This window comes from Typopeltis vanoorti, chromosome 10 (genome assembly GCF_054136105.1).
Source record: "Typopeltis vanoorti isolate ZY-2024b chromosome 10, IOZ_Tvanoo_1.0, whole genome shotgun sequence".
Lineage (NCBI taxonomy): Eukaryota > Metazoa > Arthropoda > Arachnida > Uropygi > Thelyphonidae > Typopeltis > Typopeltis vanoorti.
The window spans coordinates 24416256-24430326 of NC_143558.1; the positions used below are offsets into that span (position 1 = coordinate 24416256).

General features: G+C 34.9%; 1 protein-coding gene across 1 annotated transcript in view; it reads right to left on the reverse strand.

Annotated features, from left to right (window-relative positions):
* The window catches only part of LOC150102235 (mitochondrial import inner membrane translocase subunit TIM50-like), a 66688-nt gene that overhangs the window by 38724 nt on the left and 13893 nt on the right, over positions 1–14071 (reverse strand). The window contains exons 5-6 of the mRNA XM_090399168.1: positions 8970–9089; positions 70–177 (exon numbers count right to left, since the gene is read on the reverse strand). Of these exons, the coding sequence (XP_090255294.1) occupies positions 70–177; positions 8970–9089 (228 nt within the window). The remainder of the gene's footprint in view (positions 1–69; positions 178–8969; positions 9090–14071) is intronic.

Consider the following 14071-nt stretch of genomic DNA (forward strand, 5'->3'; position numbering starts at 1 on the left):
TTTCTTTAAAAATATATTTCCATAAATGAATTATCCTTTACACACTGAAAGAAGAGAAAATCAACTTACAAAGCCTTGTTCACTTGTAAAAATAACAACTTCAAATATGGGTGGGCCCACTTGTTGTAAAAAATAGTCAACACCAGGTCTCTTCTTGAACCTCCATCCTGTTTTATACTAAATAAATAAAATTCTATTACAAAAACTGTAATAGTTTTACTTTACAATTTGTACACACACACACAATATTTAATTTTAGTAATCTAAATAGCTTAACTTAATTCTAAGAAAAATTGAATTTATTGTACTGAAATAACTAATTAAAGTGAAATGGTTAATCACACTACCAGCTGAATTTAGTTTTATAAAATTATTCAATATATAAAATGAATGGTGGGACATTAATAGTCGGAATATTAGAAAAATTGGAGGAGGTGCTTGGTATAACATCAGGAAAGGGACCGCCTGAGGATAAGAAGGCATGGTGGAATGAGGAGGTGTAGTTGGAGATCAAGGAAAAGAAAGAGGCAAAGAAAAACTGGGACATGACTGGAACTAGAGCCGACAAGGAGGCATATAGATTAGCGAAGAAAAATGCAAAGAGAGCTGTGGCAAGGGCAAAAGCGAGGGCAGTCGATGAGGTTTATGAAGAACTGGAGAGAAACATTGGTGAAGCTCAGTTGTTGAGAATAGCGAAAGCCAGAGATAAGGCCTCGAAAGACATAACATCAGTCAAGCAGATAAAGGATGCCTCAGGAGTAGTATTACAAGAGGAGGACAAAATCAGAGGAAGATGGAAAGAATATTTCCGTAAACTACTAAATGAGGAGAATCCGAGAGAGAGAGAGGTGTGAGGATGGAGAGGCAAACGAGAGACCAGTGCAAGACATAAGTAGAGAGGAAGTGGATTGGGTACTGAGAAAAATGAAGAATGGAAAGGCTGTGGGGGCAGATCATATACCTGGGGAAGTGTGGAAAAGTTTGGGCAGTGAGGGCATGGATATGTTATGGGATCTGATGAGGAAAATAGCCCAACAGGAAAAAATATCAGAGGAATGGAGGAAAAGTATTCTCATCCAAATCTACAAAGGAAGAGGAGATGTTCAAGACTGTGGCAACTATAGAGGGATCAAGCTGATGTCACACACATTGAAGAAATGGGAAAGAGTAATTGAAGGTACGATACGGCAGAAAACGAAAATTGAGGAGCAGTTTGGATTTATGCCAGGAAGAGGGACAACAGATGCGATATTTGCACTAAGGCGATTGATGGAGAAATATAGAGAGATGCAAGTGGAGCTACACATGGTGTTTATAGACCTGGAAAAGGCATACGACAGAGTGGCCAGGCAAGAGGTATGGAGGTGTATGAGGAAGAAGGGGTGGCGGAGAAGTACGCGAGGTTGGTGAAGGAGATGTATGAGGGAACAGAAACTCAGGTCAGGTCTAGTGTCGGCATGACAGAAGGGTTCCCCGTTGTCGTAGGGCTACACCAAGGGTCAGTTCTGAGCCCCTACCTCTTTGACCTGGTCATGGATGTACTAGTGGAGGATGTCAAGAAGGAGGTACCATAGAACATGCTGTTTGCCGACGACATTGTTCTATGCAAATCATCCTGAGAGAAGCTTGAAAATACCCTGGAAGAGTGGAGAAAGGTATTGGAGGTGAGAGGCATGAAAATTAACCGGGAGAAGACTGAATATATGTCATTGGGGAGTGATGAGGATATGATCATACGACTTCAGGGTGAAAGGCTAATTTCAGGGAAGAAATTCAAGTACCTTGGGTTGGTCGTCGAGAGGAATGGTGACCTGGATGAGGAAATACAGCACCGAATAACATGCGGCTGGATGAACTGAAGGAAGATGAATGGGGGCCTGTGCGACAAGAGAATGAGTTGTAAGAGGAAAGGAAAGCTGTATAAGATGGTGGTGAGGCCGGCGATGCTTCATGGTGCGGAGACGTGGCCTATAACAAAGGCACAGGAGAGGAAGATGGAGGTAGCGGAGATGCAGATGTTGAGATGGATGAGTGGTGTGACAAAGAAGGACAGGATAAGGAATGACTACATCAGAGGGACGGTTAAGGTGGGACCAAATGGCAAGAAGATACAAGAAAGTAGGCTGAGGTGGTTCGGACATATAGCGAAGAAGGGTGAGGAGTATGTTGGTAAACGAGTGGAGTATATGGAGTTGGAGGGAAGGAGGAAAAGAGGCAGGCCCAAGCTCAGGTGGAGGGATAAGGTGACAGAGGATCTTAGGGAGAGAAAGGATGGAGTCTGAAGGATGCCCTGGACCAGAGAACTTGGAAGAGGAAGGTTAAAGATCGGTGCGCCGACCCCGTTTAACAAGGGATAAGGCATAGTGAAAGAAGAAGATTCAATATATAAAATGAAATCTGAAAAATATTAAAAAAAATTATAATTTCAATAAAGCTCATAACTTTTATTTTATTTCATCATCATTAAATTCCTGACATGTACCCTCAAGGGGTGTACAGGATATGATAGTATATGAAAAATTTACATCATTAGTAACTTCCTATCTACAATTTTCCTCCAAATCAGTCTGTTACTTGTCAAGACTCCAACATTATCAGATCTTATATTTCTATCGTCTAAGGCACTTTGTACCGTATCAATCCACCTATTTCTTGGTCTTCTTCTGGGTCGTTTTCCTGCCAACCTGGCAGAGAACACTTGTTTTGCTAATCTTTCCTTGCCCATTCTGTTTAAGTGACCATACCACCTGAGATTAGCTCTGCTAACGCATTCCTGGATGCTGACAATGTTAAGTTCTTTCCTAATATCCTCATTTTTAATATGATATTGCCATTGATGCCATCTGTTCACGCCTCTAATCTTTCTAAAATTTAAAAAAAAAAAAAAAAAATCAGCTAACGCCTTTTTATTCCCGTATACGGGAGTGGGCGAGGCCATTTAGCCCTATCTAACTTTTTGGAGACTGAGTGGGCAGTTCAATCTCCACTGGTACCCAATCAGAGACAGATGGCCCAAGGCTATCACTAATTAAGCGGTACGCAGTGAAGAGTGACGGCTCAAATGTGCCGCCATCTCGTGGTCCCTAACCCTAACACAAATATATTTAATGTCTGAAATAATGTGGGTTCTACGGTCGATTTTCTTGAGTTTACAGGACGAAAAACCCGAGTTTCCGGGAGGAAAAACCTGCTTGCCCGTGCCAGAGATCGACTAACTCGGGAACCGGTCGAAAAAAGGCTTAGAAAAATTTCCTCTAGTCGCCGACTAGACTCGAAACCAAGACTTCCTTCGTGCGGCCAAGTGCGGTGGTGTGCAAACGCCACATCCACTGAGCTACACAGGCTCTTTCTAAAATTTTATTCCATAAAAATAAAATAATTTTATTTTTAAAACCTTCTTAGTTTTAAGATTTTAAAGAAATAATTTTTTGGGTCTGAGGCTTTATCATGAGAGGTTTGTTTAATGCTCTTGCAGAACAGATGATTTTTATCCATTTCTGTGTCTTTTCATTAGAATAATTAGTGTTTTATAATATATTACAGTTGATTTTTGTGTTTTTATTTCATATATTTCTTAAGATATTGCAATATCTCAAATTTTCAATGCCTGATATGAGTTTATAATATAACCAAGTGGAAAAACTTTCACCATCTATCTCTAATCCAGAGTATTTTAGTAATAAGGTGCGACACCTTTTGGCTACTTGTATATGGAAATATGACTTCTGCATTACTTCAACCCTGGTATTACTTCTGGGTCCCCCTGATGAGACCTCAATAAAGGACAAAACCAGTCTGGTTTTGTGACCCTTCCCATAATGCACAGCATTATACATGTCCGTAAGGATATGTGTGCTGCATTATGGGATACTACGGCAAGTGATATGAAGTCATTAGCTTCTATATATGAGTTGCCCAATCTTGAAGTTACTTCATGCACAAACTTTGTTTACTTACACTTAGATAAAGGATTAAACCAAGAATATAATTTCTTGGCATCTTTAGTTTACTTCTTTCTCAATCCAAAACCAAAAATTTGGCTGCAGTACATCATACACACAAACTCCACTCATTTGCACAAAAAAATCAACACCCCCCCTACATCCTCATATTAAGTTAACACTAGTAAGTCATCAAAAGGTATTTCTTTTCTAGATGTACACATCCAACATAAGTAAGATGGATCCATTTCTACTTCTGTCCGCCAAAAACCCACTTTTACGAGTCATTATATTCAGAATACCCCACCATCCATCTCAAAAATATACTGTAAAAATAATCATAATTTAAAATTCTGAATAATTTTATGTACTGTTTATGTTAAAATGTTTATTAGTTTTAGTTTCATAACACGCATTGTCGGCATTTGCGATGTGCCCGTTATTGAAATTGTTTTGTCAAAAATGATATGTAAAGAAGTTTAAAAATTGATGTACTCACCAGATTATATTTGTATTACTTACAAGAATTTTATTGTAGTTAAAAAATATTAAGTTTTATGTTTTTATGAAGACATTCTCTCTTGTCGCTAACGGAGACAACGTGTCAGCCATTATTTATACCTAACTTCTTGCTTACCAGTTTCATGGAGTGCGTATGCTCACCGAAACGTTTGATGTGTGATTGACAGCTGACAAGTTCGGTATCGAAGCAACGGGAGAATAAACAAGAGAGCGTTCGGAAGGAATTGAGAACACAGGCCAGGCAGACATTTAGATTCAGAGGAACTTGAGTTTTTTTTTATGTGACAGTTGGAAGAAAATTATTAGTATATTCCGAAAAAGGAATCATGGAACTATTAAGTTTTAATGTGGAATAAGTATGTGGATAAATAAAAGAAAATATTGCTATATGCGTTTTAAACGGAATATTGGAGGAAACACTAATTGAAAGATTCATAGTAGATTCCGAAAAGGGAATTGTAGAACTGTAATTTTTTAAAGTGGAAGAGTTAAGACTGTCAATAAGCATTTAATGAATAAAAGAAGAATTTGCTATTTACGTTCTAAAGGAATGTTCGAGAAAACTCTGATTAGGAAGTTTCATCTGTATTAAGGATGCCGGATCTGACTATTATTTCTACTGGAAAAGAGACAGAATTAAGTCAGGAAGAATTAATGCGTGCTACATAAGTAATGAGAAAGGATCCTGTAAAAATGAAGAATAAAGTCATATATCTTCTAAAAAGGGCCTTGACAGAGAAAGAAACTGGCTATGAACATTTTGTGATTGTGCAAACATAGCGTTTAGTCTAGTCTTAAGTGTAAGTTTATTTTTAAAAGGCCTTGGATCCAATTAACTTTGTAGTTATGTAATATTTGTTTTAAGTGTATATATATTGTTTTTGTTATATTAAATGTGTTTATTTTGTATTTTGGTCTTGAGTCAGTGATTATTTGGATTCTGAAAGAAAGAGTTAAGGTCATTGCACCAACTGGAGTGAACCCTTGTGCATATAATAACATGTAGGTACACTCGGAAATAAATAAAAAAATAATTGTTAGAAACAGAGATCATCTCTATGGTAGGATTAATATTAAGATAATATCTATGAATATCATCTATATAAAAATCCACCAATTATTAACAATACCATCATAAAATGCCTAGTATCAAGAGCATACAAGATTTGTTCTTCTGAATAATCTGTAAAACAAGAACTGGAAACCATCAAACAAACAGCCTTACTAAATGGTTATAATCCAAGAATAACTAAAAAAATAATTAACAACTCTCCTATATCGCAATCCAGACAAGAAGTCCACAGGACTCCTATATCATATATTAAAGGCATCTCTGAATGGCTGGCAAAAATTTTGAAAAAAAAAAATATAAACTCATCGCTATCTATAAAGCCATCAACCCATAGATCACTAGGATGATGACATCTACACTGTCCTATTAAATATATCAAAATAAAGCAAACTTTAACTTAGTTTTTCATTCTGAGTCAAATAGTAGTCTATTATCATTTATTTTGACATTGCATTTAATGTCATCTTACCAGGAAGGCTCAAAATATTTTTCAAGGATTCTAACATTTAAATATAACAGTGTTTTCCATTTTATAGACCGAAAGAGTGGCGGTTTTGCTGTCGTCTAGCTTTCTGATCAAACTTTCAGAACAATGTGATACTCATAAAATGTTCATGCTTCCATATTTTTATATTTCTGGTCAAATACCATCTATCCATCTGTTTTTAGAAAAATATGCTGATATTCATCTTGTTTTATTAATCTGCAAGTTAATGATATTCTTTATCTGATACGGAATTTACTTGTGGTTGAGAATAATATGAACAGTCTTGAATACAAGAGAATTAACTTATTTGATGAGGTTCTTTGCTACAATGAGGAAGCTTATTCTAGACAGAACCTGCAAAGTATAACTTTTTTTTTCATCTAGTTTTTATCATACAACAGGAATGCGAGTCTCATATCTTAATTGGCAGGCCATGCTACCTGCCTTACTAACCTTCATGCAACATACCAATTTTCACTAAAATTGTTCCACTAATTTCATTGTTACTGTTTCAGCTACAGTCTCTCAAAATAAATGTGATAAAGAAGTCCATATGATTCACGTCATTAATAATACAGAAAGAAGAATTCTGAGGAAGACCAAGTGTGATTTTTCTTACATCTTACATTTAGTTTATATGTGTATATGCATACTAAGAGCATCCATAGATCCAATGATAATGCTCTTTGATTGGAAAGGCCTTGATTTAAATCCTTTAGTACATGAAGATTCTTTATTAGAATTTCTCAAATGAAGGTGAAGCTATATGAGTCGATCAGCTAAAGTTTGAGATTTCAGTGTATAAAATTCTTGTTGTAAAACTGATGCAGAGAAACAAATGGTGAGTAATGTTTTAAAGATATCATTCTTCTTGTTCAGAGGATAAGTGGACATTTGTTGCATGTATGTATTTAATTTATTTAATAAAATAAATATTAGCTGGTACATATGTGCAGCAAGGGTCCACTTATCCTCTGAACAAGAAGAATGATATCTTTAAAACATTACTCACCATTTGTTTCTCAGCATCAGTTTTACAAACACAGCTGGATAGTGCCAGAGGAGGTTTGGGAAAGCATAATGCCTAAGAGGAGCAAACTACAATCGGTATCCTTTATTACTATTGTGCATTTGATTTGTAGATGATAAAGGCTGATTTTTTATGTGAGGGAGATGATCAAATCATTTTCTGGATATGGCCAAATGGTGAAACATCAACATGATTGTTGAAAGTTTTTTTCACTTGTTATACTATAAATTAAAGATGCCAAGAAATTATATTCTTGGTTTAATACTTTATCCTAGTGTGAACAAACAAAGTTTGCTTGTGAAGAATCTTAACGATTGTGCTACTTCAACATCTCTGATCCAGAGTAATTTAATAATAAAGTGACACACCTTTTCACTACTTGTATATGGGAAATATATAATTTCTGCATTACTTCAACCTCAAATCCCATTTGGATTTGGCTCCTATTGATGAGACCTCAAAGATCAAAACAGGTCTGAGTAGTGGCCTTTCTCATAATGCATAGTATTATACATATTTGAAAGCTTTACATTATGGGATACTAAGGCAATTGATATGAAGTCATTAGCCTCTATATACAAGCAGCCCAGTCATGAAGATCTTCATGTGCAAGATTTGTTTGCTTACACTTGGATAAAAGATTAAACCAAGAATATAATTTCTTGGCATCTTTAATTTATCAACATGATTAATTTGATGATGAAAATGATTTAATTTTCTTCTTATAAAAAAAAAAAAATTTTTTTTTAAATCAATAGTCTTCATCCACATATTAATTCTCCATGAAAAAGGAGAATGACAGTGGTTGGCTATTTAGATTTCATGTTTGCCCAAAACCACCTCTTTTGGCACTCTGTCCAGCTGTGTTCATCAAAAACTAGCTTTTACTGGCAAGCATACAATATTCTGCTCTCTGTCTGTTACTCAACAGAATCTACACCATGTGTTTCTCTGCTTCAGCCTTTACAGAAATTTTGCACAAATCCATTATACAGTTAAAGGAATATAATCCTCAAACTTCAGCAGATCATTTACCATTGTGGAAAAAAGTACTCCTCTCCCTTATGTTTCTGGCATTCCCTAGCCTGTCATCAGAATTCTAAGAAAGCTTTATCTTGTTCTTATGATTTTTTTTAATCAAAAACTTTTCTAATTTCCTGTCTGCCACAAAAAAGACACTCTCTCTCTCTCTCTCCCCCCCCCCCCTTGATTTCTACCTGATGTTTATCAGGTACCATGTGAATGGCATCTTTCTTATTTTGGATAAGAAATCGTTTTTATTTTAGATCTGCTCTATGGAGAAGAGAATTAGTGAATACCAACACTGCATCTGATATGGGCACTGTAACCAAGTATAGTGCCCTAATTGAAATTAGAGTGACAGTTTATTTTTGCTAAAAGTTTGGGAGTTTCGTTTCCTTAACAATTGTAATTAATAATTTTTTTTGTTTGTTTTTGAATTGTTATGTCCCTAAAACAGTAATCTCTATTTGATTTTATGATACAGTCAATTCTCACTATAACAAACACCATTATAGCAATACCACACAAAACAGTTTGAAACAGTGCAGGTTTCATTTTAATGGGTTTGTAACCATGTATAAAATGCATTACAGTATTTACTGTAATTTTATATAATTTTATGTTTGTGATTGTCTGTAAAAATACTAATGGTGGTCGATGGTAGATGGCGTTGCTGTAGATGATGAAGGTAGTTACGATTGGTGGAGTAGTGGAGATGGAGAGTTGTAGAGTAGGTGCCCTCCCTCGATGAGTCTTTGGACTCCCTGGAGGTGTTAGGTAATAATAATAAAAAGACAGACTATATACAGTTTATTAGCTTCAATCAAATTATACCCCCCCACACACACACAAATACTCCTTTAATACTTTTCAACAGCACATAAAAATAGTTACCGTCCAGTCTGGATGTACTAAAATACCAGTCATTTCCAAAACAAGAGTATAAGGCGGTTGGTAATAAGGCTCTGTCAATGGATCTGGAAGAAGTTTTTCTCTGGAAGGCTCTTTGATCATCTATGGAATAATCATTTCATTAGTTATCATTTCATTAATATTTAAAAGTAACAGCTCATTATTTTATTACCCAATTAAGGAAGAAAAGGTTACCTTATGGATCTCATGTATACTGTTGAAAGGACAATCTTTTCCATAAATCATTATGTAATTTAAAAATGTTTAAATATATTGTCTGTTAGTCAAGAAAACTTTTACTTTTAATTTTTTTTTTTTAATGTGAGAGATGTTTCAACCATGTCGGTCAAAAAACTAGCATGTTTAAGCATTTATATGCTCATATAAACTACAATAATTCAATAGTAAACACAATGTATCTGTCTATAATTTTTAAATCTTGCAGTTTATTTTTCCATAATTAAAAACAATACTAATTAATAATAAACACTATTTCAATTAGTCTTTATAAAACCGACATAACAATGTCATGTCAGTTTTTAAATCAATCCAGCCTAACTGTTGTTACATACAAAATCATCGCATCCAAATCGTTTAGAAAATTTTTCCACTTGAGATTTCAAGATCGGATTTGTCTATTGAGAATCTAGCTCTTTGTGAATGATTGATAGAATGGTTCAATGTTTGTAAGCTTGCAGTGTTTTTTTTTCGAGTTATGTTGTCTGTTTTCCAGTTTCAATATGTAAATATCTTTATTCTTCCAATGTCGATACTGTTGAACAAGACTAAGAAACTTTTCACACAAGTGAACATCTTTTGCATCACATTCTAACTCATAATTTCAATTTTTTTGTGAACCGAGAGACATTTTCTTTTAATAGACATGTTTCTGACAGAAGAGTTTGTTTTTTACTTGATTTTACACTGGTGGCAGTATTTGAGTAAAGTGAAGGAGGAGGAGGATCAGAGGTTAGACACTGAAGAAGTAGATAGTGAGGGGCTGGTTCCTTGGAACCAGCTCCTCACTATCTACTTAAGTCACTCCTTTCAGTTTTTTCTAGTCCAAGAACTACCCGAGCAATTAAGAACGTTTGCATAGTTACAAAAATTTGTACAATATATTCATGTAATATGCTCATCATAAAAATGAGCAATTGTTTTTGCTCATTACAGCCATGATCTCATTATTTCTGTGCTCATTATTACAACAAAGTTCAATTGTATAAATGTATGTGTGTATATATATATATATGTTAAAGATACCAAGCAATTTTAAACTTGGTTTTACTCCATTTACCAAGTAAGCAAACAGACAAAAAGTCAAGTTTGCGCCTGCAATTGATGCAAGTCTAACTGATCCTACAGGTAGTGCAAGACCAGGGCAACTCGTGGTAAAGGTGGGGCAAGCTCCGATCACTAATCTTAATATTTACCCTTAATGCCAAAACACATCTCCAAGAAGGGGATGTATGATGTTTTGTATTAAAGGCAAGGGGCCACTACCCAGACCGGTTTCGACCTTTATTGAGGTCTCATCATGAGACCCTCAACCTTAATAAGGTTTCGACCTTTATTGAGGTCTCATCATGAGACCTCAATAAAGGTCGAAACCGGTCTGGGTAGTGGCCCCTTGCCTTTAATACAAAACATCATACATCCCCTTCTTGGAGATGTGTTTTGGCATTAAGGGTAAATATTAAGATTAGTGATCGGAGCTTGCCCCACCTTTACCACGAGTTGCCCTGGTCTTGCACTACCTGTAGGATCAGTTAGACTTGCATCAATTGCAGGCGCAAACTTGACTTTTTGTCTGTTTGCTTACTTGGGAAATGGAATAAAACCAAGTTTAAAATTGCTTGGTATCTTTAACATAATTTTACCCAAGGTAAAAATACTTTCTACACATATATATATATATATATATATATATATATATGTAGAAAGTATTTTTAAACTAAACATTTTTATACTAAACATATATATATATATATATATATATATATATAAACATAAAAATGTCAAAACAATGATATTTAGGTTAACTTTGATCACTATTCAGCACAGAGACAAAATGTGTCACAAAACCATGCTCCAGACTATCAACTCCACTGACATGAATAATGGCTTTGTCTATGGCTTTGTCCATACTCCTGGTCTTTCATTTGCATAACAAGAACCAGAATCTTCACTCCATTTAACTTTCTCTTTTTCTCAGTCATATGGATAGGCAGGATATACTGTTAAAGGGATGCACCATAGTGGGATCTGGCCATAGTACTGAAGATTCGGTACTTTGGCCAGATTCTGTATGAAGATCTTCAGCCAAAGATCGGCTGAAGCATACTGAATTAAATTTTATAAACAAATGTTTTGACAAAAAATATATCATTAAAAATTGATAAAATTTTAAGAGTGTATATATATACATTTTTTTTTTGTGTGTGTGTTCAAAAGATTTTATAAAATTTAATTATGCTTTTGTTGAATCTTCAGCACTTTGATCAAATTGCAAAATGAAGAAAGATTAAATAATATGTAATAATACTTAACCTAATCACGTAACCACATAAAAATAAATAAGTGAATAAGTATGTATGTTTGCAACTGTGTGTGTATGTGTATACACACACACACAGTAGCAAAGAAATTAATCCAAACAAGCCAAATTTTCATCAAGTTTTTGGTTTTGGTATGGTTTTTGTTTCAGTTCATGCAGCACTTGACCAAAATAGTTTTGGTTGAGCACTGCATGTTTTAACTGTCTCTACAATGCTTATTAATTGTGTTGTCCATTTTTAATAGTGTAAACAAGTTGGCATTTTAGTGTTTTATTCATCTTGTGTAGCTATAAAATGGATACAGCACAAGAAAGCATTAAAAAATATGTACTTTTTCTCAGCATTCATCCATGACTCAAAGACAAATTGTCAATGAGTGTGGTATTGCTTTCATCATCATCACGAACCATGGGCTCATCCCGTTGGTGTCCGATGCCTCCTTCACTATCTTCTTCCACCTTTCTTTGTCCAGTGCACAGTGTCGCAGTTTCTGTACACCCATTCCACACCAGTCCTTTATATCATCTATCCATTCTCTGTATGGTCTACCTCTTCTGTTTAATCCATCCAAAATACCAAATGTCTATCTTCCGGTCCTCACTCATTCTACAGATGTGTCCAAATAATTGCAGCTTCCATTTTATAATATTCTGCATTAGATTCTCTTTTGGTTGTATCTTCCGATAGAGCTCTTCATTTGTGATTTTCTGTACCCATCCTATTCTTAGAATCTTCCTGTAACAAGTTCTTCAAATGCCAAAATTCTTTTTCTTGATTCCTTATTTATTACCCATGTTTCAGATCCATACAATACACTGCTAAAGATGCATGTTTCCAGTACTTTTAGTTTTGTTTGCAGGCTGATCACTTTACTTTTCCAGATGTTATCCATGGCCTTCAGATTTGTTCTTCCCTTTGCAATCATGATCTTTATTTCTTTTTTTACAGTCCAAATCATACGTCATTTTACTTCTCAAATAGAACATTGAATTGTTCTATTTTCATTTTCTATACCAATTCCATCCACTTGTATCTTTTGTTTCGTGTTCTTCTCATCAAATAGCATTGTCTTTGTTTTTTCCAAGTTCATAACAAGTCCAAATCTCTTCCCTTCCTCATTTAACAGTTTCAGTGTTTTTTTGTAGTTATCTTACGTCTTCTTCAATAATAACAATGTCATCTGCAAATCTCAGATTGTTAATTCTCATTCCGTGTACAGATATTCCTTCAGTTTGTCCACTGCTCTTTCTAAATGTGCGATGAAAATGCTTGGTGATATTGGGTCCCCCCTGTCTAGTACCTCCTTGTTCTAAACCATTTCCCCAAATCACCACCTATTCTAACTGCTGCAACTGCATTCTGATAAATCTTTTAATATAGCTATTAGTTTTTATCAATTCCATAGGATTCCAGAACTGCTAATGTCACTTTCTGGTCAATGCTGTCAAATATTTTCTGAAAATCAACAAAGCAAGTATATATGTTTTTGTTTTTTCTCCTAGCTTTCTCTGCCATTAACCTCATTGTCAAAATATGTTGAATTGTAGTTCTATCCTTCCTAAATCCTGCTTGCTCATCTGCAAGGTATGCTTCCAATTGTGTTCTCAATCTTTCTGTCAATATCATCATCATCACTTTACCAAGTTGACTTCAAGGCAATTGTTCTATAATTTTTACATTCTAGCTTATTTCCTTTCTTGTATAATGTCACTAATATTGATTTCACCCACTCCTCTGGCACTTTCCCTTCTTTCCATACCATATTACATGTTGGTACATTTCTGTAACCCATACTTTCACCACCATATTTAATCATTTCTCCAATGATGTTATCGTTACCAGGACTCTTGTTGTGTTTTAGCCGTCCTATTGCTTTTTCTACCTCTCCTCTTAAAATGTCCATATCATGCTCATTACCTGGTGATGATATCTGCTTCAATTTTTCAGTCAGTTTCCCAATGCTATCTAAATCTTGTTTTTCTTCATATAACTCACTACAGTATCTTGTCCACCGCTGTACAATTTTTTCTTTATTCATCAATACTTTGCCTTTTTCATCTTTAACTGATTTGGTTGCCACTTTCTATTAATGGTTCTGATCATTTTGTATACCTCCCTTGTTTTATGCTCTCCATAGTACTGTTTATATTGTTGCATTGGGCTTCTAACCATTTCATCTTATCCATTCTGATTGCTTTTTTACCTCATTACACTTTCTTCTATATTGCTCCTCTATTTGTTCTGATGTATCCCTTTTTATCTTCAACATTCTTTTCTCCTGTACTAACTTCAGTGTTTCTTGTCTAATCCATTTCTTCTTGATCTTCTCTTCTTCTGGTACTGTTTCTTCAACTGCATCTTCTATCACCTTCATTACTCTTTTCACTCTTAGATTCAAGTTTTTTGATTTTTCCACATTTTTAAGTTTCTGTTCTAACACTGTTCTGTACCTTCTTCCTATTTCTGCTTCACTTATTCTTGCTGTATCTCTTCTATTCTGATGTTGGGTTTATATTTCTTTTTTAA